At 36.1% G+C, this 26165-nt stretch overlaps 2 protein-coding genes across 2 annotated transcripts; one reads left to right on the top strand and one right to left on the bottom strand.

The window, feature by feature from the left end:
• Positions 1-108: 108 nt before the first annotated feature.
• LOC121317729 (coiled-coil domain-containing protein 25-like) lies at positions 109-7808 on the top strand. The gene is made up of 9 exons (XM_041253876.1): positions 109-225; positions 1096-1143; positions 1281-1320; positions 2968-2977; positions 3383-3458; positions 3620-3723; positions 4956-5158; positions 5248-5293; positions 7261-7808. The coding sequence occupies exons 1-9, from the start codon at positions 201-203 to the stop codon at positions 7288-7290; spliced, it is 582 nt and encodes a 193-aa protein (XP_041109810.1). The 5' UTR covers positions 109-200; the 3' UTR covers positions 7291-7808.
• A 4012-nt stretch (positions 7809-11820) lies between these two features.
• Positions 11821-25486, bottom strand: LOC121317728 (cytosolic carboxypeptidase 3-like). Its single transcript, XM_041253875.1, has 15 exons — positions 25323-25486; positions 24313-24467; positions 23954-24111; positions 23273-23459; positions 23002-23135; positions 22435-22508; positions 18753-18867; positions 18359-18499; positions 17822-17967; positions 17168-17266; positions 16857-16999; positions 16256-16329; positions 15347-15486; positions 14773-14917; positions 11821-13938 (listed from the first exon to the last, which is right to left on the bottom strand). Exons 1-15 carry the CDS (start codon positions 25478-25480, stop codon positions 13777-13779), a joined length of 2031 nt encoding a protein of 676 aa, XP_041109809.1. The 5' UTR covers positions 25481-25486; the 3' UTR covers positions 11821-13776.
• Between the last annotated feature and the right edge of the window lie 679 nt (positions 25487-26165).

The following is a 26165-nucleotide window of genomic DNA, read 5'->3' as shown; positions in this document are numbered from 1 at the left end:
CTGTGGTTTGTAATTGTAAATGACGTAATGAACATTAAATAAATAAAGTAAAAAAAAAAAAAAATACAACTCCCAAAATCCTCTGCTGATCTGCTTCCACTCAGAAACCACTTCCGGTGTGACATTTACGAGTTCACCGTGGATCTAGCTTGGTTGTTAGTCTGTGTTTTTCGTTGTATTTTAGGAAACGTTTATTAACAATGGTTTTCTATTTTACTAGCGAAGGTGAGCTTTTGTGTTGTGTTAACTTGGTTGGTACTGATATCTAAGCTATTTTCAACTCGAAGATAAACAGCCACTGACTCCGGGTCTATGATAAAGTGTTCGTTGAGATATAGTGTAGGCCTCGTTTGTGAACAAAACACACGGTTTCTAAAATAATTTTCAGGCGTATAGATATGTAAATACCCAAACAAACCTGGTTTTATCTGGTGGTTATACTGTTATCCTCCCCTGGAGTTGCTGCAAAACAGACATTAATATTTGCCCTTATTGAAGTGTTTTAGTTTTTTAAATGCTGCCAGTTTACACAAGTGAGATTTTGATCTTGAGTTGCGGCGTGGTAAACGACTGCATGATGCGTGTAGTTTTGCAGGTGCTACAAAAGTTAATTAATTGTCTGCACACCACTCCACAGACTAAATAATGTGGGGATGTGTGTTTGTTGCTTTGTTATTTAAACCTGCCATCTGTAAGACTTAAGCAATATTTTATTGTTTTCGTGATACCTAGTAAAATAGCATAACACACTAGCAACCGAGTAGTCTGGCTACTGCTAGGAAAAAAAAGAAGACTAATTAAACCACTGTCTAATTTGCGTTTTATTTATTTATTTATTTTATTATAGCAGATGTTGGATTAAAAAGCAGCAGGATATGCAAAATGTAAAATAATAATAATAAAAGGTAATTCGGAAGTTGTAATTTAGAACTGTAGTACATTTAGCGTTCTAAATGGCGGCAGTATTTAGGTCCTAGCCTAATGTTTTTTTTTTCTTTCTGATCTTTTAGCTCAGCAAACATTTATGTGATTTTTAAAGTCGCCCATTTGTGTACTCTTGTAAATAATAATCCTGTTCTATTTTTTGACTTTTAGTTGTGTCCCCGCCTTATACCATCTATATGGGAAAGGACAAATATGAAAGTAAGTATTATGATGAAGGTTTAGAAAAATAAATATATTAAATCAAGTTTGACAGTACCCATCAGTTGAAATTAGTGCCTTTGTTCACTTCAAATATGTTTGCATCACTAATTGTGCTTTTGACATTAAACCTGCAGATGAAGACCTTATAAAGTATGGGTGGCCAGAAGATATCTGGTGAGCAGCCTTGCTTTTATTTGCTAAAGGTTTCATGCAGCATTAGCAGAACTAATGATCCAAAAATTACTTTAATTGGGGCTGTCCATTGACAGCTGTTACCTCACTTTAAAGGGAAGTCCACATCAAGATATCAAATGTGAAAACAAATTATGAGATACAAATTGACTTGTATGTTTGACCTCCAAATACTGTATTGGCAAAAAATCCTAAAACCTGCTAATTATCTTCAGCAATAGTGGCTAATGACCTTCTTTATCACAAGCTCGGAGAAAGATCCTGATAATGAAGAAAGATATTGAAAAGATACCGTCTGGCTCACTCACTTTTTGTATGTTTTATCTAGACATAACTTTAGAACAAACTGAATATGAGGTTACATGAAAGCCACTGCCTATATTTCAAACTTACATTTCTATGTGTTTACAGTGGAACCAAGTCATTGTGAGCTCCGTTCTCATGTTACTGATGGCTGTAGGTCTTTCACACTGAGCGCGTTGCGTCAAAACGTCGAGTTGTTTTGTTTTCACACCAAAGGCGTTCAAATAATTAGAAAGCAAGAAACGACGAACCTGTGATGCACAAGAAGTCGTGATGTATTATTGTTAAATAATGTACTTACGAATTCACGTTCATGGGTATGATGGAGCACTGTTCCTTAAAATAAAAGCCTTAAAACAAATAAATAGAACACAGCGCAAATAAGAAGTAAGAAAAATAAATACTACTACTAATAATAATAATTACCCCACTGCTGACTGCTTATGTTTCGCTACTTTCTCATTTCCAAATGTTCCAAAAACTGCATTTGCAGCTTGCATTTCCATAGTTTTATATTTCTTACTGCCTGCGCACTTTTTTTTAACTGCATCTGCGTTACAAGACGTAAAACAAGCAACAGTATAGTAGTTTACTTCTTGTTCGCTAGCACTTCCACAAGACCAGAACCATTAATGACTGCACATATTTATGTATTTATTGTCTGTCCTAAAAAAATAATGTAAAATAAACATAAAGATTATATACATTATATTTATACATGTATTCATTTAATTCAGATGAAGGTTTTTTTTTTTTGCTTTGTTTTTTTAGCACGTCGGGTCTTTTGTGTTGCTGTTAAAAATACTGACAGAGTTTTCATGTTTTCTGTAGCTATATTTGTTTCCATTATCTGTTTTAAATCGCACATTTCATTGGGCCGGTCTTTGTGTTGATGAAATACAGAGGCTATCTGTTGATGTTTTTTTTGTTATGTCGACGAGGGGATGCAATTTACGCACAACGCGCACAGACAAATGGGACAAGGTCTATTTTTGACGCCGTCGGTTTTACGCGACGCATTCAGTGTGAATGCCGCCATAGTATGTATAATGTTAAAAAGTGAAGTTTACGCTGGACTGACGATTTGACGCAGTGTGAATGCACCATAGTATGTATAAATGTTAAAAAGTGAAGTTTAGCCTGGACTGACGATTTGACGCGACGCGCTCATCGTGAAAATACCTTAAGTTCCAATGTATAGGTGTGGCAGGGAATGAATGTCCGTGACTTGCATGTTTAAGGTTGGGTGGACACTAATGCTTTATAAGCTTCTTCAGGACCATGTCTAAATAAAAGTATGAAGGTCCAAAGTACACCTATTGACAGGAGCTTCCGGGTACACATATAGACTCAGTGGATGTATTCAGACTACCTGAGGAAATATACTATTATATAGATATATATATATATATATATATATATATATATATATATATATATATATACACACACACATACCACACAATTTTATTTTATATTATTATATATTAAAAAAAAAAAATCTGAAAAGTTCAGCATTAACATTTTTCTTAATCTGTATTATGCCCAATGTGTCTTTTGCTAATTTTTTTAATTTACAAAAATGTTGGTTTGTACATGTTAGGTTGAAGAAATGAAAAAATAAATATAATGTTAGCGCTTGCCACTTGGCTTCAGTCAAGATTTGGAGTCCATGGTTTTGTGGTGATTTATTTACTTTGCTGCTGTGAATGCATTCAGATTTTAAATCATTTTATTTCAGGGGCTGACAATAGATGGTATCCCAAAAGAAGTGCTGATTGACTGTGCACAGCTAGTGAAAAACAATAGTATTCAAGGTATCTATTACAAGCAAAACATTTCAGCATAAACTTTTGTACTATATGTATTTTTATTTATTTACACGAAATTGGTTTAAGATGATGCCTTAACAGCTACTCTGAAACTATCGTTTCGGTAAAAAAAAATTTAAAAAGTCTCAACAAACTTTTTTTGTCAGGCTGCAAAATGAACAACATCAGTGTCGTATATACACCATGGACCAACCTAAAGAAAACTGGGGGCATGGATGTAGGGCAGATAGGATTCCATCGGCAGAAAGAGGTGAGCTTCACAAATATTTCTTATCCAAATTGAAACAAGGTACTCAAATCTCTACCTACGCTGACAGGGCTGCTTGGTTACATAGAAAATGACTTCTTGACTAATGTGTATTTTCGTTATTCTTAGAAAAGTTCAAGAATAATATATTACAGCATAATATTCAGTATATTCTGTATACCAGTACGTAAAATATTGCATTCAGTCAAACTTGTCTAGTTCAAGCCTTTTACTTGAATACATTATAATTAAGGCTTCTGTTTTTTGGTTTTTATTAATTTCTTTTTTCGGTGCTTATTTTTAGCTATTTTTGAGTTATATGGAAATAGTTTGGATTTTTTTCAGGGCTTTTGCTTTTTTTATGCTGTATGAAATTATTTTCGGTTGCTTTCGTAAAACTATAATATTCTTGTTACTATATATATATATATAGATATAGATATAGATATAGATATAGATATATAGATATAGATATATAGATATATATATATAGTAACTGGACAGTACTTGCACACTTCAATTGTACCTTCTTTTCTGTCATCCACAATGAAATCATTATGGTCACGGGCATATTCTTGTGGGGTTTTTGTGTGTTTAGGCATTTTTTTTTACATTTCCCACAATTTGCAATTCTGTTTTAAATTAAACAAATGTGTAAATAATACCTATAGTACTGTAATATATCTTTAAATCTCACAAGCAAGAACATCTTGTTTTAAATCTCTCAAACGTGTTTCAGTCCAATAGAAACATAGGAATTTGCTGCCACTCATTATTTGGGTTGGGTTTAAAGTATTTAGAACTAATCCATGCGAGATACAAGTCAAGAAGGAGGGACATTGCCCATCTGCACTGGGATAATTTATTTGTTATTTTCACTGGGAAAGGGGTCAAGTCAACATGAACTGAGTAATCATTTCCAATGTTTTTCTGGTGGTTATTGGACGAGAAGGTGAGTTCAACAATAGAAAGGACGGTGCGTGATGCTATAATTTATGGGTGAATCACCGTTGCCATGAAAATGACTGACAGGTTTAAAAGTTTTAGTCTCATGATCCCTTTGGCTGCGTGAAAGGGTTATGACAGTATTATACCGGCATAAGTTGAGCATTTTCATGCCATGTGAATGGGTATTTTAAAGAATGAAATGTCTTTGTGCTTTAGACTGATAAACACAGGACCATTGTCACTGTAAATCATTTATTTAATAATAAACTTTTTTTTTTCTTTTTCAGGTAAGGCTTGTTGCAGTAGAAAAGAAAATTAATGAAATTGTAAATAGGTTGGAAAAAACAAAAGAAGAGCGCTTCCCTGACCTGGCAGCGGAAAAAGAATCCAGAGACAGAGAAGAGAGGACTGAGAAAAAAACACAAATCCAGGAAATGAAACGAAATGAAAGAGAAGAAATGAAGAAGAAAAAAGAGTTGGATGAGCTGAAGTAAGCAAGGAATAACATTTTTCAACAATTTCTAAGAATGGTACAGCTGTGGGGTTGTTTAATTGAAACGTATTTGTTTCCTTCTCCAGGAGTTATTCATCACTTATGAAATCAGACAACATGACCACCAATGAGGTATGTAACACATTTCATTTTAAACTTAAATGCTTTAGTAGTATGTTTGGCAGTGGTAGGAGTGCTTGGCAAATGCCCTAGAATCATCTGATTCCCTCAGGACACTTTCTAGCGGATGTTCCTTACGCTGCTGTCAGTGTACACTCTGCACTATGTATTCGTTTTTATGCTTAAAAAAAATATGTCTGGCATTTCTCTGTTGCAGTAGTTAGGGAAAATAACAAAAGCAACAATAAATTATAGACTGCAAAAATTGAAATGCGAGTTAAAAGTAAGATCGGGGATGTAGAATTCATGTAATTTGTCATTCCTGTTTGAAATAAATTTAAGGGCACTAGAATTAGGCTCAGGCAAGATATGAAGGTAGAAACAAAGATTGTTTTAATTAACAGCTGCTTTTTCTGAGTTTTAGTTATGAAAACAGAATCATCTCAATTTGTTTAAAGGGACGTTACCTGATTAAAAATATAACCGAACACTTCCACATACCTTAGCCACTTAACGGTATTCTCTTCATCAACTTTTTACTTTTCAATTAAATTAACAATGGACTAAATAAAGGTTGGTAATTAGAAAAGAAATATAGATGGATTTTTTACTTTAAAAAATAAATAAATAAATAATCATTAGTACAACATAAATGTGTCTTTGACTAGTGTATCATGGACTAGACATTCTTTGATTCAGTCGCAGTTGTTGCTGGCACTTCCTAGTCCGTTTTTCCCATGTGTTGCCAGTTGTGCTCAATGCATTTGAGACAGACACCCAAGTAACCAATTTTCACTAAAGTCAGGGTGTACTTACAAGCCTTAAACAAATTTCTATGACATTTCTATTTTTCCAAACGTGTTGGGAGCAATAGACTGCACACATGTGCCATCTGTATAAGACCATGATCAATTGTTGTTAATTGTCAAGATTACTAAGTAGACCAAGATACAAATAATAATAATAATAATACAATTAAAAACCCTAAAATCATTAAGTTTCAATTTAAAATAATCTTTTATTTGCATTGTACACCAATGTGTATAGTACAGAAGCATGATTTATTTTGTGTTACTAGCAGGCTAAAGTATAAAAAAAGTGTGCTAGGTATTCATTTGATTTTCCTACTGTACAGATTTATATTTGTACCCAAAACACATTAATGTTATTTCAGCGCAATGATTTATATTTAAAATACACCGTCCAGTTTAGCGTTAAGCTTTTTGGGGGTGAAGGTTGGGGCCCCTCTATAGAATCTGATGGGATTAAACTGCCTTTCATTTTTTACATATATAACAGTATTAAAATAGGTACAATAAAAACGGAACAGAATGCTCTGTACAGATGACATTTACATTTAACAAAAACAATGTTATTATAATTATTGCACCCTTGCATGTATAGACGTTATCCTTCGGGCATTCTCTGCTGCAGCAAACCACAACTCAATTGCCACTGTTTTATTTGAAAAACTCTTGCTAGAGATCTCGCTAAGATGACGCAAATAATATTTAAATTAGTATATTGTGGCTCTCTTCATAAACATTTTTTTCTTAGTACATACGACAAAAGTGCACTTTGTGAATTGTCGTAACGAAAATGCAACTTGGCCCATCTTGGTACATCTACCCCACAGTGTTCTTAAAGCCACTTTTGTTATCTCCTGTCTCATGCTATGCATCTCATTGTGTATAACTGATTACAAATGTCATATGTTAGCCAATTTGGCAGTTCCAGATATGAACTGGGAGCTTGAACACATTTAATTGAACTACAGGTTTACTTTGCCCTCATTGCAGCAGGTTAACTGGTCCTAAAAAGTCATGATTGGATTTGCATTCTTGTTCACATTTGTAACTCCCGATGGAAACATGCTGCTGCATCTTAGTTTGACAATCATGAGTAAAAACTGTTTTAATAAAGTGCTTTGTGAATCTCTACATGTATTTGTTTCATCTCTGTTTTTTATCTGTTAACAGGACGGAAATGACTCGGATGACTTCATGTAAAAAAGGAAGCGTTATCTGTTGAATATAAGCATTTGGATTTGAAAGACTCATTGGATTGGATGCCAAAAACTATTCTTTATAAAAGACCACTTTTTTCTTGGCCATATTAAGCTTAGAAATTACTTCCAATGACTTGCTGAAGATTCTTTACGCACATTTGAGGGTGAAGTCTGGCCTTTTGATGACACATTTACTCATTGCTTCAAGAACAGTTGCATGAAAGCAGTTCTGTTGCACAGCTGTATCTAGAGCAAGCCAAAACAGCAGTGTAATTTTTATTTAAAGAGAAACATGTTTGTAATATGAGTTGGCTACTTTGTTTAATTGATAAGGGACTGAATAGTGAAATCTCATTAGATGTTCAATATTGTATAAGTAAACATCGGGCCATCCTGTGTTGTGTTGATGTAAAGTGCAGAAACAGTGGACCCAGTTATGATGGAACTGTTCATTCATATAGATAGATAGATAGATAGATAGATAGACAGACAGACACCATATTACTTCAATTTGACGCCGCAGTCATATATCAGCTTTATAATAGAGGCCGCCCTCGAATAAACACCGCTATCAGTAAAGAAACATTAAGGTATTTTTTTCTCTGCCTATTAAAAAAAACACACACACTGTAAACAAATACACGTGCAACACTGGCTATGTACATGTAATGCCCCCGAAGAGACGGGTGACTCAATCTAGCACATAAATTACAAACTAACACACACACACATAGTAAGTAAATGCAAGATACGCTACTTACAGAACAGCAGTCCTTCTGTAGTTCTTATAGGTGGTTTTGCTGTTTTGTTTTTAGTTCATGTAATTCCCGTACTCAATCTCGTGCAAATAAAAACAATGTGATTAATATCTATGAAGATTTATTTTTGGTTTCTCTAGCAGAGAAATTACAAACAAGCAAGTTACAGTGAGAAAAAAAAAGAGTATGCTATAGCTTTTACAGAAATCAAGTTGATATTATGAGCTAATTTTTAGTGTAGAAAAAATATCTACGTCTCACTCTCGGACTTAGGACTTAACTGCCAAATTGTCCCGCCACTTAACAACAAATACACACAACTGATTCGCTGGTACAGTACTTCCTTTACCTTCCAACTCCCACCTAATATGCTCTTGGTAACTGTCACCGATAAATGTACTGTAGTCAAAGTAGGTTAGCTAAACACGCTGTTACATACAGGTATGCTACCGTATTTCAGAAAATAAGCAACCACGATATTTTAAAATGTCATAAATCATGTAATAAAAAATCGTATTATTAATAAAGGCTGCCCTCGTATAATCGACGCCCTCATTTAGGAACCGCAGTCATTTTGATCAATTTAAAATAAACGCAGCGGCGCCAAGTTGAAGTAATAAGGTATATAATGTGTGTGTGTGTGTGTGTGTGTGTGTGTGTATGTATATATATATATATATATATATATATATATATATATATATATATATATATATATAGTGCCTTGCAAAAGTATTCAGACCCCTGACCAATTCTCATATTACTGAATTACAAATGGTACATTGAAATTTCGTTCTGTTTGATATTTTATTTTAAAACACTTAAACTCAATTATTGTAAGGTGACATTGGTTTTATGTTGGGAAATATTTTTAAGAAAAATAAAAAACTGAAATATCTTGCTTGCATAAGTATTCAACCCCTGTGCTGTGGAAGGTCCCAGTTTGCACCGATGAAAGAAATTGCCCTAACAAGGACACAATTACCTTACCATTGGCCTCCACCTGTGAACCATTAAAGTTCCTGTCACATTTTCTGGATAAAAACCCCACTGTTGAAGGATCATTGGTAAGGCTGTGAATCTGAAGGAAAATGAAGACCAAAGAGCATTCTACAGAAGTTAGAGATAAAGTAGTACAAATGCATAGATTAGGGAAAGGGTACAAAATAATATCTAAGTGTTTGGGTATCCCAGTGAGCACAGTTGGATCAATAATCAGGAAGTGGAAGCTGCATCACACCACCCAGGCACTGTCAAGAAAAGGCCTCCCTTCAAAACTCCGCGCTGAAACAAGAAAGAGACTTGTGAGAGAAGCCACAGAGAGGCCAACAATCACTTTGAAGGAGATACAGAGTTCAGTGGCTGGGAGTGGAGTAATGGTGCACCAGTCAACCATATCAAGAGGTCTGCATAACACTGGCCTGTATGGGAGGGTGGCAAGAAAGAAGCCGTTACTCAAAAAGTACCATCTGAAAGCACGTCTGGAGTTTGCCAGAAAGCATGAGAGTGACCCAGCTGCGATGTGGGAAAAGGTTTTGTAGTCAGATGAGACCAAGATAGAGCTTTTTAGCCAAAACTCAAAGCGTTATGTGTGGCGCAAACCTAACACTGCCCGTGCCTCAAGACACACCATCCCGTACAGTGAAGTATGTGGTGGCAGCATCATGCTGTGGGGATGCTTCTCATCAGCAGAGGCATCTTGTTACAATTGAAGGAAGAATGGATGGAGCAAAATACAGGAAAATACTTCGAGAATCTGCTTCAGGACGCTAAAAAACTGAAGCTTGGGAGGAAATTTACCTTTCAGCAGGACAATGATCCCAAGCACAAGGCCAAAGCAACATTGGAGTGGCTGAAGAACAAAAAGGTGAATGTCCTACAGTGGTCCAGTCAAAGTCCTGATCTCAATCCCATTGAGAATCTGTGGCACTATTTGAAAATTGCAGTCCACAAGCATCGTCCAACCAACCTGAACAACCTGGAGCAAATCTGCCAAAATCACTCTGACACTGTGTGCAAAGCTGGTACATACTTACCCCAAAAGACTTAAAGCTGTTATTGCAGTGAAAGGTGGCTCTAACAAATGTTAATGTGTGGGGGTTGAATACTTATGCAAGCAAGATATTTTTTTTATTTTGCTTAAAAATATTTCCCAACGTAAAACCAATGTCACTTTACAATAACTGAATTTGAGTTTAAGTGTTTTAAAATAAAACATCAAACAGAACGAAATTTCAATGTACCATTTGTAATTCAGTAATATGAGAGAATTGGTCAAGGGTCTGAATACTTTTGCAAGGCACTGTATATATATATATATATATACACACACACACACACATATACATACACACACCCTTTTTGTGTCCTTTAAAAAAAAAAAAGAAATAAAGGCAGATAAGTCAATTTAAGACAAATGCTGAAAACCAGAAAGTTAAAATTTAATTTCTTAATAAAAAAAAAAAAAAAAATTGTATATAAAATCCCCCTGTGTGAATGATAGTCAGCATGATTGATAATCCAACACACATAAATAGCTGAAATGGCAGAAAAACAACATGGGTCACATGTTGAGAAATTGCCAAGCTATGTTAAGGATACAACACTTTTTTATTTTATTTTTTTTATATATTTTTTTTAATCACTAATGCACAACCTTCCTGAGAAAACAGTTTTATTTTGCAAGGGTGTACAATTGTTGTACCCAAGTGTCCCTTGTAAAGAAACTTCAGAAGCCTGTCAAAAAGCACTAGATAAATCAATACCAACAGCCGAAGTGTTGAACATGATCAACATACTTTTAGAAAACAGTAGTTTTACATTTGTTGATAAGAATTCCAAACAAAACGATGTTACAGCAATATGATCTAAATTAGGAATGCATTTTGCTAGTACGTAGATGGGGAAATGGGAAGAACAATTACTTAGAAAATCGGAAAGAGAACCTTTAGGATACATTCGGTTTGTAGATTGTATTTTTGGGGTTTGAGCACATGGAGAATAATATCTTTTCCAGTTTAATAAAATGGCAAATGAAATACACAGTAATATTAAGGTGGACCTTCGATGGACAAGAAAATAATATAATTTTTATAAACTGGGTGAGGAACAGCCAAACTCAATAATATGTAATAACTTGAAGGTTCAATTGAGACTGACCTCTTCTGTAAACCTACTGACATGCACACATGTCCTCTGCTCAAAGAATATGCTGAAAAGAAAGTGACTATGTAAAACAAAGAAATGTATTAAAAACTAGACAGAGTTAAGTGGATAAACTAAAAAGAGATGGTCTACTAGATTATAAAAAATAAAGATGAAAAGGTCAAAAAGAGTCCAATTAGCAATGACCTAGTCTAAACTTTTGCCTAATTTCTAAGATAGTTTGGAAACACTTGCAGATTCTACATCATTCAGAAAAATTGTTTTTCTTAAGGCCCCAGTTGTAGCATTCAAAAGAGAAGCTAATTTAGGTGATATTTTAGTGCACAGTAAACATAAGAATAATTGACATAATAGGTTCTACAAATACATGGACAACAGTAAAAACATAATTAAACATAAGAACAACACATATCCACTAAAAACTAATACCTACTGTAAAAATAGCAATTATGGAATAGCCTGTGAAAAATGGGATGAAATAAAATGTTAGAGAGACTGGAACAACTTTATATAAAATAATTCAGAACCACCTTTCATTAATTAGAAAAATAAAATAATGAACCAATAGTACAGCACTTCACCATCTAGGACATGACATCAATGATGTAAAGTTTGTAATATTAGAACAGCTAAAATTAGACAATGGGACATAGAGTAATAAGAAAAGTAAATGGATAAATAGTCTGAAAACAATTATGCTAGCGGGACACAACAGAAAAGAATGAACTAATTAACTCCAATAAATATATAACATTTAAATAAACAAATCAAATTAATTCAAAAGTTATGCATGCTTATGCGTTTGGGAGGCCAAATCAAAGCTGATCCTCAGAGCCAGCATTGCTGGTTACTAATGTTAATTAGAATTAATACAGATTTAAAGATAGAAGAAAAAAAGTCACAATATATAGAACACCATAACATGGTGTAAGAATAAATGATGGATTTGAATATAAACAATAACAAGTAGTTGTCATGCTGTCAAAAAACATTACCGAATGGGTGTCATTCCACTAGAAAGGGAACGTGTAAATACCTCCAATGTTTTGTATCCGATTTTGTGCATTTAAAAAAAAACAGTATTGTTTGGTGGAGACTTCTTACAGGTATTTGTATGGTTGTCCTGGTGTAGGGAAAGTGATGGCAGACATTTCCTATTGTCCCCTGTACATTTATTAGTTACGGAGTATATGTCTGGGAGAGTCCAGCTTTCCATTGACAGGTGCCTCAGAGGGCCATTTTGCAACTGTAATTGAAAAAAAAAAACAAATAGTTTAACACTGATTTCACTAAATTACAAAGAAAATACAATAACTGTAACAAGGGTGCAGAACTGGAGTGCTGGAGTGTTGTTATATTCACTAATAATTTACTAAGATTCACCAGCAGGCTATGGTATTCATGCCATAGCACAAATGTCAAGTTATGTTGTCCTTGTGCGAAACATCAGCAATTTATTTTGATTACTTTTGCATACTTAACCCCAGGAAACTTAGAGTAATGTTCATTTCCACTTTGGATAAACTGCTGGATACCTAGTGCTATGTGATTACAAATAAAAAGTATGAGTAACCACGTACCTGCAGGAGAGATGTCCGTACTAAAATGTAAGTTTACATCTGTGAAAACAACTCCAAATCTTAATTTTTCATTTCACTGGCTTCTAAGTTCTGTAGTTGATTTGAAGATAAGCAGTCAGCCTAGTTAACACAGTTCAGCCTTTCTGTATATTAATCTTATGTTACTCTATTTGTAAAGAATATTGTATTTTAAAACTTCAGAATATCCCAATTCAGTGCAGCTCAATAGTAGTCCAATAGCTATGCAGACACATACCTCAACGTTAGAGGTATGTTGTTCTTGTTGCTTGGTTTTAATTTCTTCCTTCTTCTGTTGAGTGAAAGGTAAAATTAAGTAAAAAAGAACACATGTATTTTGTCCAGGCTGTTGGGTTCTTTGCAGGGACTGTGTCCTGCCACTGGGTTTCTGGTTGATTTATTGCCAATTTGAGCCTGGACAGATCTATATAAGAGAAGCTGAGAGCCAGCTCATTTGCTCTCCAGCCAGGGCAAGTAGGTTTATTAGAGGGCACTTTACCTGGACAGACATCACAGTAAAGAAAAGAAATAACACATTTGCAGGACTGTTGAACTCGCAAAAGTAAAATGTAGTCAGTCAGTTTCGGGCACAGGACCTTTTTATATAGAGAAAGTGCACAGGACCAAACACGATCACAATTTTGTTTTCTCGCTTTTTTCTTTTTTGTAATTGTTTTTTGTGTAAGTTACTGTGTTACCAACTGCTGGTGTAACCATGGCCCAGCTGAAGAAGCAATACCACATCGAGTCATGCCACCCTGGTAACAGTGATGGTGCATAGTAGTGCAGATTCCAGCATCTGCATCATTATTTGAAGAATTGTTTTGTAATACATTATGGATTCTGTCTGCTATCTGTGAGAGGAGAGGATGTTAAAATCTCTATAACCATGAATACAGATGGGTCTGGCTCTTGCATAGGGAGTTAGGACACTTGTTTGCAGTGTTGCTTCCAGCCTCCACCCTGTTACACATGCATACACTGTTGATTTGAACAGCACAGTATCTGTACGCTTGCCTTAGCTCTTTCCAGTAGACGTTCCTGTGAGTAGATAGGGATTCCTCCATTGCTGCGATTGGCATAACGGTTCACAAACAGTGGGTATACCTGTGCAGCTCTCTTGGTATTCTAGTAACCAGACAAAAAAGTTGTAAAATCAAAGCATTTAACACAGATAGAGTTAAACAAACTTCCATGTAAGCCTGATAACGCCCCCCGCCAATGCCACAACACTGTTGTAGGGTTTGATATACTATTTTGTACCCAAACATATTAATGGATTGTAATGTAGTTGTTTTTATATTAATAAATGCAATATAACTTTTTGGTAACCAATTGTTACGATTCTATAATAACCACTACGTAAAACTGTCTCATGATTATAAACTCCCATATGGTTTGTGAACCAACCATACAACTGTTTTGGCACACTGCTTCTGAATACATCATGCCATACTACCACCCGGTGTCAAGTCCACGATGGTGCTCCTGTTTTTATTTTATTTCAAAATAGTGTTGTGCTTTTTAGCAGTATAATTACATTAAGCATCTTCAATACTAGAGGCTTTAAAAGCATTCAGGTGTGCCATTTGGTTGCACTTGTTAAATACTATATTATAGCTATCCATTATAAGCCCCAGCATTCATCCCAGCCAATCAGGTTCATGCACAGTGGTCATGTAAGCAATACCACACGGCATAACACAAGGCAGGGCCTCATACTGAGATATATTGATGCCCAGATTGCGCACCTCACATGGATTGTTGCTCACTAGTTAGATTGCTGGTTTAATACCCTACAGTGGATGCCCTTGCAACTCTAGAATCTTGAAACCCTCACTCTTAACAGCTGACTTCAAGTACATCATGCATTAAGTTGCAACAGCTGAATTCAAGTATATCATGCATTAAATTGTAGTACTTTATATTTAAGCCAGCATGAGCTGAAACTGCAGTACTTACCCGTTTATTGTGAGAGCATTGTACTTTTGAAAATGTGAATATTGGAAGATCAGCACAAACAGTTGTTTGCCTCATTACTGTCTTTTCATTTGGTGGATAACATTTGGTTGCTGGTTCCGACTCGCTGTCACTATCCTCACTTGAGCTTTAAAAAGAAAAGCATAACGATAAAGTCACATTTCATTATTTCTGACACTAGTTTTTATGCCAAAGAATAAGAGCACATTTTCAGATAGCTCTTTACTCCAAATTGTCATTAGGTTAATATTGCCTGCCATGATTAGAAGCCAGCCACTGAGAGATCTCTTCATCAGTTTGAGGCTCAATTGTAGCACACTGAAAATGCAGCTGATGTCTGATAGAGATCTTTTGAAGGTGAAAGTTAAATGCAGAAACATTTACCATAATGTGTGTGTGTGTTTATTTTAAAACATGACAAGGAAATATCTCATTACCTTTATATCATTTGGAATGTGGTGTGTAACAAGGGTGAAGGCAAAGTGTGAAAACAAAGGGCTGACCCCGCAACTCAACTCAAACGCACCAACGTATAGAATGAAAAAGAATGACATACTAAGACTCCTGTGCGGCCTCAACAATTGTCAGTTGTTTCAGATGTTCTAAACATCTCTGCAGTGACTCTGGTGGAACCTGTTCTTCAAGAGCTATGAAGTCAACATCTGGATTTTGAAGCACTGGGAATGTTTCTGAATCCTGTTGAAAAATGGTTAGCATGCTTAATTCAGTTAGTTAGCTTTTTCCCCCATAAGGTCATCCTCTTAGGTCTAAACTTGTATTACTAAACTATTATATTTTTGATGTAAACACTGCTTCTGATTACACCATTGCATTGTAACATGGCCCTTTGTTTAAGCTATGAAAATCAAACATCGAACAAGGCATCTTAGTCTCTAGTGTATTTCTGTCTTTAAAACAGCACATCCACCACTATTTAGATCAACTGAAGGATGTGAAGGCATGCAGATAATCCACCCCCCATAAGAAGTCTCCCTGCAGTTAGGGTTCAACTACATCAGTAATGAAGTGCTGGTGAAAATCAATCCACTGAATTCAGTTGACAGTAAAAGGGATAACCTAAATATCAATCATGTATGTTTTTAGGAGTCAAAAGTGACAAATGTGGCAGACTAAGAAAGTCTTAAGGTAACTACAGTGTCAGATTTGTGAAAAAAAAGTTAATTAAAATGCCCTGTTGAATTCAGGAAACTAACCTGCAAGACCACTTCCTACTATAGAATCCATCCAGTAATTTCAATTCATTTGAGTATTAAACTATAGACTAAGTGTATCATTCTGTTACCAAAGTCTGATCTTTTCCATGAACATTAACATTAAATGCCCAAGTCCATTAAGTAACACTAATGAGATGTTACCATGTGACACATATCAATGGACTGATCTAACCAACAGAAATGTCACACGTATTGCAACCACCATTTTGTGAGAAACAAAGAAGATTTACCTTTGGGACAAAAACTTTGTCTTTGTTAACCAAGGTACTCAAGTCCTCAGATGTGTCATCTGTATCAGTACATCCTACCCCAAAAAATAACTTGCATTTTAGGTTTTTATAATTAGAAATTGAATACATTTAAAATAAACTGTTCTTGTTACTGACTACATGACAATATAAAAAATATATATCATGTATGCTATAAAAGGGCACATTCATGGTTAGTTCTATGCTCATCCCTACACAGTTGTATGCTAATATTATTGGCTGCAATCCCCTTACCAAATGATCTTCAGTAGCAAAGCAGGAGTTTTATACTAAGGGTCAGCTGAAGCATACTGTTGGTAGAATGGTTCCACAGTGTTAACATGTTCATAATATGACGTGCAAATGGTATCACAATATAATGAACCAATCCATTAAAGTACTGTACCTTGGTCACTGTTCCAAACCCATTCTGTTGCCATTGCTGTAACACTGTTTTCTACAAATAATACCAGTACTGACTTCAGAGAAATACACTGGCATTATAGTGGTATACCAAAGGTATTTTTACAAAAACCTTCAGTCATATCATTGGTATCCTATCAGCTTCAGCGACTAACTGCACCTTCAGTGTTTTCAGTGTATCCAGGATCTTCAACGGTCATTCTTGTGGATGTTGAAGCTGTTGAGTGTGAGCTTCTTTTTCTGTTGCTTGAAATTTGCTGTGCTACTGAATGAGACATCTGTAGGATCAGTTCATTTAGCTTTCTGGGAGGAAAAAAATCACAAAAATGTTTTACTGATGTATCATCACTTCATAATAATAATAATAATAATAATAATAATAATAATAATAAATAATAATAATAATAATAATGTAGCGCTTCAAGGCCATCTATGAATGTTTTTAACACAATTGTGAATAACCACACTTACATGGGATCACCCTTTAGATTGGCATAATCCAGGATGCTTTCACATAGATGCCTTCCCATCAGTAAGTAGTCTCTAATGTTGAAGTGGCGGGGGCCAGAGCTGTGCAAATCAAAACATGGTAGAGGGGGCATCGTTTAATTATCATCACGTTGTACAGTTTCATTGAAAAAAAAAAAAAAATCATAGGAAATCCAACGTTGCTTTATGTATGGTAAACGGTTCAAACTCCAACATTTTTGTATTAAATCCTATAGTTCATACTTTAAATGTATTACAAAGTAAAAGTTAATGAGTTAAGTTTTTGCATTCATTGGCACCTACAGGCGAAAATTCAATATAAGTGTAATTCACTTCCCATATTACTTTGAATCACAGCTGCTCTTGAGTTTTTAGCAATTTAAAATAAAAACTACAGTGTTAATTCAAAGTAATTCGGTATATTGTCTTTAGTAAAAACAGATTAATTTTACCCCCTAACCCCAACACTGGCTTTGGTTTAATTTGAGTTCAGATAGTTCATAATGCTTTCATGTTGCTCTTTCTCAGTTCCTAAAATAATTTTGTGGTATGGTTTATCACAAACCTATATTTCACGGTTTGTATTAGTGTGTTGAAAGAGTTCCCTGAAGAGGTGTTTATTGTAGCTACTCTTACTCTGTTTTGAATGTCCCAGAGAAAGAAACTTCCATTGTGAAGGAGTTGTGGATACCCAGTCGTCTGTACATCACAACACGGCCTGTCGATTCCTTGCTCCTCTTGACGTGGAACCTGCAGCTTTTCCAGTCAAAGCAATGGGGATCCTCAAAGCAGGACAAAACAGGGATGCCGGTTGGTCGTTGCTCATCATCCTACCTTTTTAATGTTTGCAATCATTCCGAAATGTTCCAGGTTAGACTGTTCAAATCATTGTTCTGTGACAGTGTCAAGAAAGCAGGTTGAGAACAGTCTTGATAGAGGAGTAACAGAACTTAGAAATGTTCAGAATGACTGCAGGCATCATAAGAAGAAGGGGAGGATTATCTCTTGCGTGCTTTGTGCACAATCTGTTTCCCATAATTACTGACATAATGCTAGCGACTGCCTATCCGGGCTCATTCCAGAACGCATTGGAAGGGAAAGTTTTGAGGCCTATGCAGTAATTGGGCAATGCATTACAATTAATAATTATTTGAAAAGTTTGACATGTTTTACCTTCTGGGATACCAGAAATGGGAAAATCCTTTCCCAGAGATAAGAGGAAACTGAGGAGGACTCTGTAGACGCCTGGTTACATCCATACATGAAGACATGAGGCTTCCGACTGTGGCCATGTAAGTCACAATACAAGAGTATCTACAAAGAAGGCATGCTAGGTCAATAGACTGGTACATGTTGATGCAATATTTTCAAGAGCTGACACATTTGAACATCTTTAAAAGCTAAAACCCAGTGATGTATAATATACAATATGCATGCAAATATACTGGTGTCACAGTTTCAGAAAATATTTAAATATCCTTATTATTGATGTTATTATATGTTAAAACATGTAGTATGGGTGAAAGTAGCAATGGGAAAGAATCACATATACACTTGAAGTACTCACACTGTGGTCTTTCTGAAACTCCTCTATCATTTTTATTGTGTGCCAGACAGTGGGGGCCACTTTTCTTTCGGGGTGATGGTAGTTTCTATTTAAGTCTTGGGCAGCCAGGGAACACCTACAAATTCACAAGAAAATGTTATTCACTATGTGACAATAATAATACAATTAAAATAACATCTTTATTTTTATACAACGCCTTTCATAGTTGACCACCATCACAAAGCACTTTACAGAGGTAGGCTGTGAACCACAGTGGCTTGTGAAAGACCCCCCTTGGCATTTTTCCTATTTTGTTGCCTTACAACCTGGAATTAAAATGGATTTTTTGGGGGTTTGTATCATTTCATTTATACAACATGCCTACCACTTTGAAGATGCAAAATATTTTTTTATTGTGAAACAAACAAGAAATAAGACAAAAAAACAGAAAACTTGAGTGTGCATAAGTATTCACCCCTCCAAAGTCAATACTTTGTAGAGCCACCTTTTGCAGCAATTACAGCTGCAAGTCTCTTGGGGTATGTATCTATAAGCTTGGCACATCTAGCCACTGGGATTTTTGCCCATTCTTCAAGGCAAAACTGCTCCAGCTACTTCAAGTTGGATGGGTTCCGCTGGTGTACAACAATCTTTAAGTCATACCACAGATTCTCAATTGGATTGAGGTCTGGGCTTTGACTAGGCCATTCCAAGACATTTAAATGTTTCCCCTTAAACCACTCGAGTGTTGCTTTAGCAGTATGCTTAGGGTCATTGTCCTGCTGGAAGGTGAACCTCCATCCCAGTCTCAAATCTCTGGAAGACTGAAACAGATTTCCCTCAAGAATTTCCCTGTATTTAGCGCCATCCATCATTCCTTCAATTCTGACCAGTTTCCCAGTCCCTGCTGATTTAAAACATCCCCACAGCATGATGAGAGGTGTTGGGTTTGCGCCAGACATAACGTTTTCCTTGATGGCCAAAAAGCTCAATTTTAGTCTCATCTGACCAGAGTACCTTCTTCCATATGTTTGGGGAGTCTCCCACACACCTTTTGGCAAACACCAAACGTGTTTGTTTATTTTTTTCTTTAAGCAATGGCTGTTTTCTGGCCACTCTTCTGTAAAGCCCAGCTCTGTGGAGTGTACGGCTTAAAGTGGTCCTATGGACAGATACTCCAATCTCCGCTGTGGAGCTTTGCAGCTCCTTCAAGGTTATCTTTGGTCTCTTTGTTGCCTCTCTGATTAATGCCCTCCTTGCCTGGTCTATGAGTTTTGGTGGGCGGCCCTCTCTTGCCAGGTTTGTTGTGGTGCCATATTCTTTCCATTTTTTAATAATGGCTTTAATGGTGCTCTGTGGGAGGTTCAAAGTTTCAACCCTGATCTGTACATCTCCACAACTTTGTCCCTGACCTGTTTGGAGAGCTCCTTGGTCTTCATGGTGCCGCTTGCTTGTTGGTGCCCCTTGCTTAGTGATGTTGCAGACTCTGGGGCCTTTCAGAACAGGTGTATATATACTGAGATCATGTGACAGATCATGTGACACTTAGATTGCACACAGGTGGACTTTATTTAACTAATTATGTGACTTCTGAAGGTAATTGGTTGCACCAGATCTTATTTAGAGGCTTAATAGCAAAGGGGGTGAATACATATGCACGCACCACTTTTCCGTTATTTATTTTTTAGAATTTTTTGAAACAAGTTATTTTTTTTCATTTCACTTCACCAATTTGGACTCTTTGGCTTTTAATGTGGCAATAGAACTGCAGTAATCACTTTACTTTCTAAATTCTGTAATTTAATAGAACAGCTAAAGGGACGGTGCTGAAAAAGAATTATTTGACAATCCAATACTTTATGGTTGAGAAAGCTTTCTGACATCAATTGCTACATGTATTTTATATATATATATATATATATATATATATATATATATATATATATATATATATATATATATACAGTGCCTTGAAAAAGTATTCAGCCCCCATCCCATTTTTCACATTTAAGAGTCTCAGATTCAGAATTTGAAATAGATTAAATTAGGATTTTTTCCCATTGATCTACAAAGCCTTGAGCACTATGTCAAATCAAAAGAAAAATTCCAAAAGCTTTCAACAATTTAGTAAAAATGAAAAATGGAAATTATCAGATTAAAAAAGTATTCATACCTTTTGTAATTGCAAGCCTAAATTTGCTCAGGTGGAATATATTATATATACAAGTCACACAATTTGTTGATGGACTCCACCTGTGTACGAAATTAGTGGATCATCTGCTTCAAATTAATCTGCGAGGATAAATTCCATTCTCTTTGTATGGTCCCACAGTATGGTAGAGATTTTCAAAAGAAAGAATCAAAATTAAGACGAAAGAGCATTCTAAGCAAGTCAGGGATGCAATTATAGAGAAGCACAAATCTGGGGAAGAGTACAAAACCATTTGAAAGGCATTGAACATCCCTCGGAGCTCAGTGCAGTCCATTGTACAGAAGTGGGAAAAATACAAAACTACCACCACATTGCCTAGATCACGCCGCCCCTATAAACTTAGTTGCCGGACAAGTAGCTTAGGGAAGCTACTGTGAGGCAAACTGTGACTCTGAATGAGTTACAGAAGTCAGTGGCTGCGATGGACGACGATGTTCAGGTATCAACAACCTCCAAGCATTCCACTAAAAGGGCCTTTATGGGAAAGTGACAAGGAAGAAGCCCTGGCTGAAAAAAAACCCATATCCTTGCTCGCAAAGAGTTCGCAAAACGTCACCTAGAAGATACTGCAGTTACGTGGAAGAACGTTTTGTGGTCTGATGAGACTAAAGTGGAACTTTTTGGCCTGAACGCTAAGCGGTATGCGTGGCTCAAATCAAACACTGCACACCAGCCATGTAACACCATCCCCACCATAAGGCATGGCGGTGGTAGCATCATGTTATGGGGATTTTTTTCAGGCAATATTGTCAGGATTGATGGGAGGATGAATGGCACACAATACAGAGAAATCCTGGATAAAAAACCTGTGCCCCTCTGCCAAAAAACTCAAACTGCAGAAGAAGTTTGTCTAAACAGGAGAACGATCCAAAGCACACTGCCAGAGCAACACTGGAGTGGCTTAAAATGAAGAAAACAGATGTCCTTGAGTGGCCCAGTCAAAGTCCTGACCTAATCCCATCGAAAATCTGTGGCAAGACCTCAAAATTGCTGTCCATCACCTTTCCCCAACTAACTTGACACAGCTTGAGCAATTTTACAAGGAAGAATGGACAAATATTGCTCCATCACGGTGTGCAAAGTTAACAGAGACTTCTCCGAAAAGACTACTGGCTGTAATAGCTGCCAGAGGTGGTTCAACCAAGTATTGACCCAGGGGGATGAATACTTAAAAAACGATGACATTTCATTTTTTTAATTTTTATTATTTTATTGTTTACTATTTTCTTTTCTTTTTTTGGGGGGGGGGTGGGAGTGAAGATCAATGTGTGACTCACAAATAAAAATTCCCAATCTAATGCATCAAAATCCCAGGCTGTGAGACTCTTAAATGTGAAAAAAGGAATGGGGGCTGAATACTTTTTCAAGGCACTGTACTTTTGGCAGTCTAGATATATGTGGATACATAGACTGCCAAAAGTCACTGCTTTTAAAATCAAAAACACTAGCAAGTTATTTTCCTATACAGTATGAACCATCTATAGTGTTTACCTGTAGTTTCCCACTATTACACCATCTGGATTCAGCATGGGAACCAGTTTGAAAACAAATCTCCTTCTTAGTTCCTGGCAAAGCAAAGTATTATTATTATTTTGTCACATGAAAAAAATGACCATAAGATGTTCCATACCTTGGGTCAGTATAATGTGTTTAGGGTTGATATAATTTTTTTCCTGCTACATCAGATCAGTGGAACTATGGTATTTGGGGCTTGCCCTCAAGGAACACTGTTTGGGCTGTCCCACATGCTGTTTAATCTATGTTCAGTCTAATTAATGTTTATATATATAGATTGACTTCAAACAGAACTGACAGAGTGTGAAGTAGAAAATAAAAAAACGATGTAATTCTAAACCGGTTAATAAAGTGCTGCATTTGGCATGAGTAAAATGTAATGGCAAACTGCTCCATTCTTACACATTTTCAACCAAAAAGTAGACTTGATTTATATTTGGAGTCATATTTATATTTTACTTTTATTCACAAGTTGTTTCCAATTTGACATTGATTTTCACAAACAGTCACAATTATTTCGGAATGACAATGTTAATTTGGCACCTGGGCGAGGGGTTCCTCGGATGTCAGGAAATCCAAGACTCCTTTCATTACCCAGCTGGACGGGGTCTCTCCTGGGTGGACTCTCGCTGTCAGCACCACCCCAAGCTTATTGGAACAGCTCTCCACCGTATTCACTGGACACACAAAGTGTTCATACAGATTACATTTGTCTGTATTTTATAACATGAGAAGTTTAATTTTCCTTTCACAAACAAACGGTGCAAACTGAACTTCGCAACAGCACAAAAATGGAAAGGCTTCTACAACTGACCTTCAAAATCTGTGACTGTCAGTAGAAAACAAGTATTTCTAGCGAGGGTCTTGCACAGAGCCTCCTTCTTTACATATGCAGAGCGCCGTGGGTCCTCTATGATTCCATTCAAGTGTGAGAGAAGAGTGGAAAAGTGATACGGATAACTGTGAGCCAGGTAATATGTATCCTCAGCATGGCTAAATTCCTGGAAATGGAAACAGGAATCTATACAGTTTACTGTCCTTCAAAAAAGGCACATCTTCCTCAGCGCTCTGGGAGCTCACATGTTCCCTGAAGTTGACCAGAAACGACAGAAGGTGTGGATGGGTTTGTCAGACTGTTTCTATCTTCATTCAGCAGGTGTCTTTTTTAAAAAGTGGTTTGCGAGTTCTCAAGAATGTAAATGAGATATGGGAACATGTAGGGCAGGTTGTCAAATCACCATGCTAAATGCTGTGGGAACATCCACACTTAGAAAGGCTGCTTGCATGTGTTCTGCTCTGCACAACGCTGTTAGCTTTTCTTAGTCTTCATGGAGAGCAGCAATCAACAGAAATTCAAGCAGCTGTCTCTCCAAATGGCAAATTAGCCCCATTAATATCATGGATCATGGCTTACTTGCTGTAGAGAGCTGAATCATAATGATTGAGTTATCGGTTTCGGCAGCTGTCATGTTTTATTATTTCTGGTAATACTTACAATAAGAAACTCTAGACAGTAGTATTGAACAAAGGGGAGGAGGAGGATGTTGTGTGATGGGTTGTTCCATGGTTTGTAGACAATATGGTGCCCTGATCGAAACCAGCCAACCTGCCCTTCCTTGGCACCCCTTTCTGAATACACCAGGGGCTTCATTCCTTTAACACAGAGAAAAAGATGTGTGTATATGAAAGAATTTGATACTGGCAACAAGCTGTGAATTTCCAGAAAACATCTCTCACAGGTAGAACCTGAGTAAACCTGGCCAATTTTGCTCAGTTTCAAATTTTATTTGGGTAACTGTTTTAAAAGTTAGCCATGTAAAGATGCATGGCACAAGGCTACATGAAGGTCCTCACCATGGTTGTATAGGCTGTCTCTTTTCAGCAAGTTGATAATCCTGAATTTATAGGTGACCTCAGGGACAGCATTTTTTACCTGGAAGTAATACCACTGAGTGTGCTTGTTGGTAAACAGGTCTGTTTTGAGCAGAAGTTCATATTCAAATTCACCACTGGGGAGAGGGAGAGAAAGAAAGGGAAGTGTAAAACCTATATCCTGTTTTGGGTAGTACTGACACACATTATTATTATTATTATTATTATTATTATTATTATTATTATTATATTATTATTATTATTATTATTATTATAATAATAATAATGAGTCATTTAGCAGACACTTTATCCAAAGTGACTTAAAGAGACTAGGAGGTGAACTTACAATAGGACCTTGGTTTTTACATCTCCGAAGGACAGCGCACATGAAGGTTAAGTGACTTGCTTAGAGTCATACACAGTGTCAGTGGCTGAGCTGAGATTGAACGGGGAACCTTCTATGGCTGGTTTTTCAAAACTTGTACTCTGGATCAAAGTGATCTGGATTTTGTGATCAAGATTACTTTTATCTGGATCAGTTTTTTGAGAAAATGTCACTGTTGGAATTACATTTATCCAGATTACAAATACAGTACATACTGTACAATAAAATAGCCATTATTATGATCTTCCACAGTTTAGATCATAAAACATACTCTTACATGTATTTTAAACGAATCAACTCTGTATACTTTTACTTCAGTCACGATATTAACATACTAGATTAACCCCTTATCATTATACTTTTCATACCCTGTCATCTCCTATTTACATTGCATGTCACTACATGTACTAGAACAAAGTTATATCTGATGGGGTAGCATACTGCATTTTTTACTTTGAAATGAAAGTCTGAATTATGTTATTTATGTGCTACTCAATGAGAGAGAGAGAGAGAGAGAGAGAGAGAGAGAGAGAGAGAGAGAGAGAGAGAGAGAGAGAGAGAGAGAGAACATTTTCAAAGATTTCAAATGTCATAATACTGTACATACGTTCTCTTAGCCTGTCGCAAATTCCCAGATTCAAACCTCGACTCAAACTGCAGGCTAGGAGCAGAGGCTTCTGGCATTTGACAAAGTGGATTCTTTGTATATTTCTCTGAATCAAACACCAAAACTTTTCGTCTCCATGGGTGACTCATAATCCCCATCTTACAGTCAAGACCTGTACAAAGAGGTTTGCATTATACAGTACGGAATATTTTCCTTACAAATTATGTATGTAAACTTAAAAACTTCTGATCAGCAGTGAAAATACATAAATTATTGTTTTGCACAGTTTCTTGCTAGTTAAAATTATTTAATGCCTCTGAGAAATTTTTATTTGCCTTGCACTTCAAAATAGGGTCCCACAGATTTTAATAGTAAGACTGTAGTCTGAAAAAAATCACAAACTGTATCACAGAATAAAACAATACGACTAAGCAAATAGTGTTATAGATTTAAATGCTATTTAAATTGGATATTTTTCTAAAACCTCTCAAGAAACACCTTTGACAAGCTGAGTTAGGCTGAGAACAGTGTGACGAAGAATATTAAGATTCATAGAAGATCTATTAACTCCAAAGGGCAAACAAGGACCATGTGTAATACACACCAGCTGTAAAATAATACATGCAGTATTTAATAGCAATTCTATTGCAAAAAAGAGCAAGCACAAATATATGTAACGACTATGCAAAGCACAATAAATAAAAACGGAAGCATTTCCATTGTATTACCTTGTGTGTCTTTTGACCACAATGCTTCAGCATCTGGGCAAATTATTATATGAACTGGTGTTGGACAAAGTTGTCTGAATCCTACTGGCCAAAATGGTCCACGTCTATAACGAGA

Source organism: Polyodon spathula, chromosome 6, assembly GCF_017654505.1.
Source record: "Polyodon spathula isolate WHYD16114869_AA chromosome 6, ASM1765450v1, whole genome shotgun sequence".
NCBI classification, from domain to species: domain Eukaryota; kingdom Metazoa; phylum Chordata; class Actinopteri; order Acipenseriformes; family Polyodontidae; genus Polyodon; species Polyodon spathula.
Note: the sequence above shows the minus strand (reverse complement) of the source record. Positions and strands in the feature narration are given on the sequence as shown.

What these genes read in the sequence shown, in the direction of transcription:
- LOC121317729 (XM_041253876.1), top strand. Translation starts at nt 201, where the DNA reads ATGGTTTTCTATTTTACTAGCGAAG. An exon ending in GAAAAACAATAGTATTCAAG is followed by an intron (nt 3,459 to 3,619) that starts GTATCTATTACA and finishes TTTTTTTGTCAG; the next exon opens with GCTGCAAAATGAACAACATC. An exon ending in ACAACATGACCACCAATGAG is followed by an intron (nt 5,294 to 7,260) that starts GTATGTAACACA and finishes ATCTGTTAACAG; the next exon opens with GACGGAAATGACTCGGATGA.
- LOC121317728 (XM_041253875.1), bottom strand. Translation starts at nt 25,480, where the DNA reads ATGGGGATTATGAGTCACCCATGGAGACGAAAAGTTTTGGTGTTTGAT. An exon ending in GACAGTCACAGATTTTGAAG is followed by an intron (nt 23,136 to 23,272) that starts GTCAGTTGTAGA and finishes TTGTGTGTCCAG; the next exon opens with TGAATACGGTGGAGAGCTGT. An exon ending in AATGCTCTCACAATAAACGG is followed by an intron (nt 13,939 to 14,772) that starts GTAAGTACTGCA and finishes TCTGGTTACTAG; the next exon opens with AATACCAAGAGAGCTGCACA.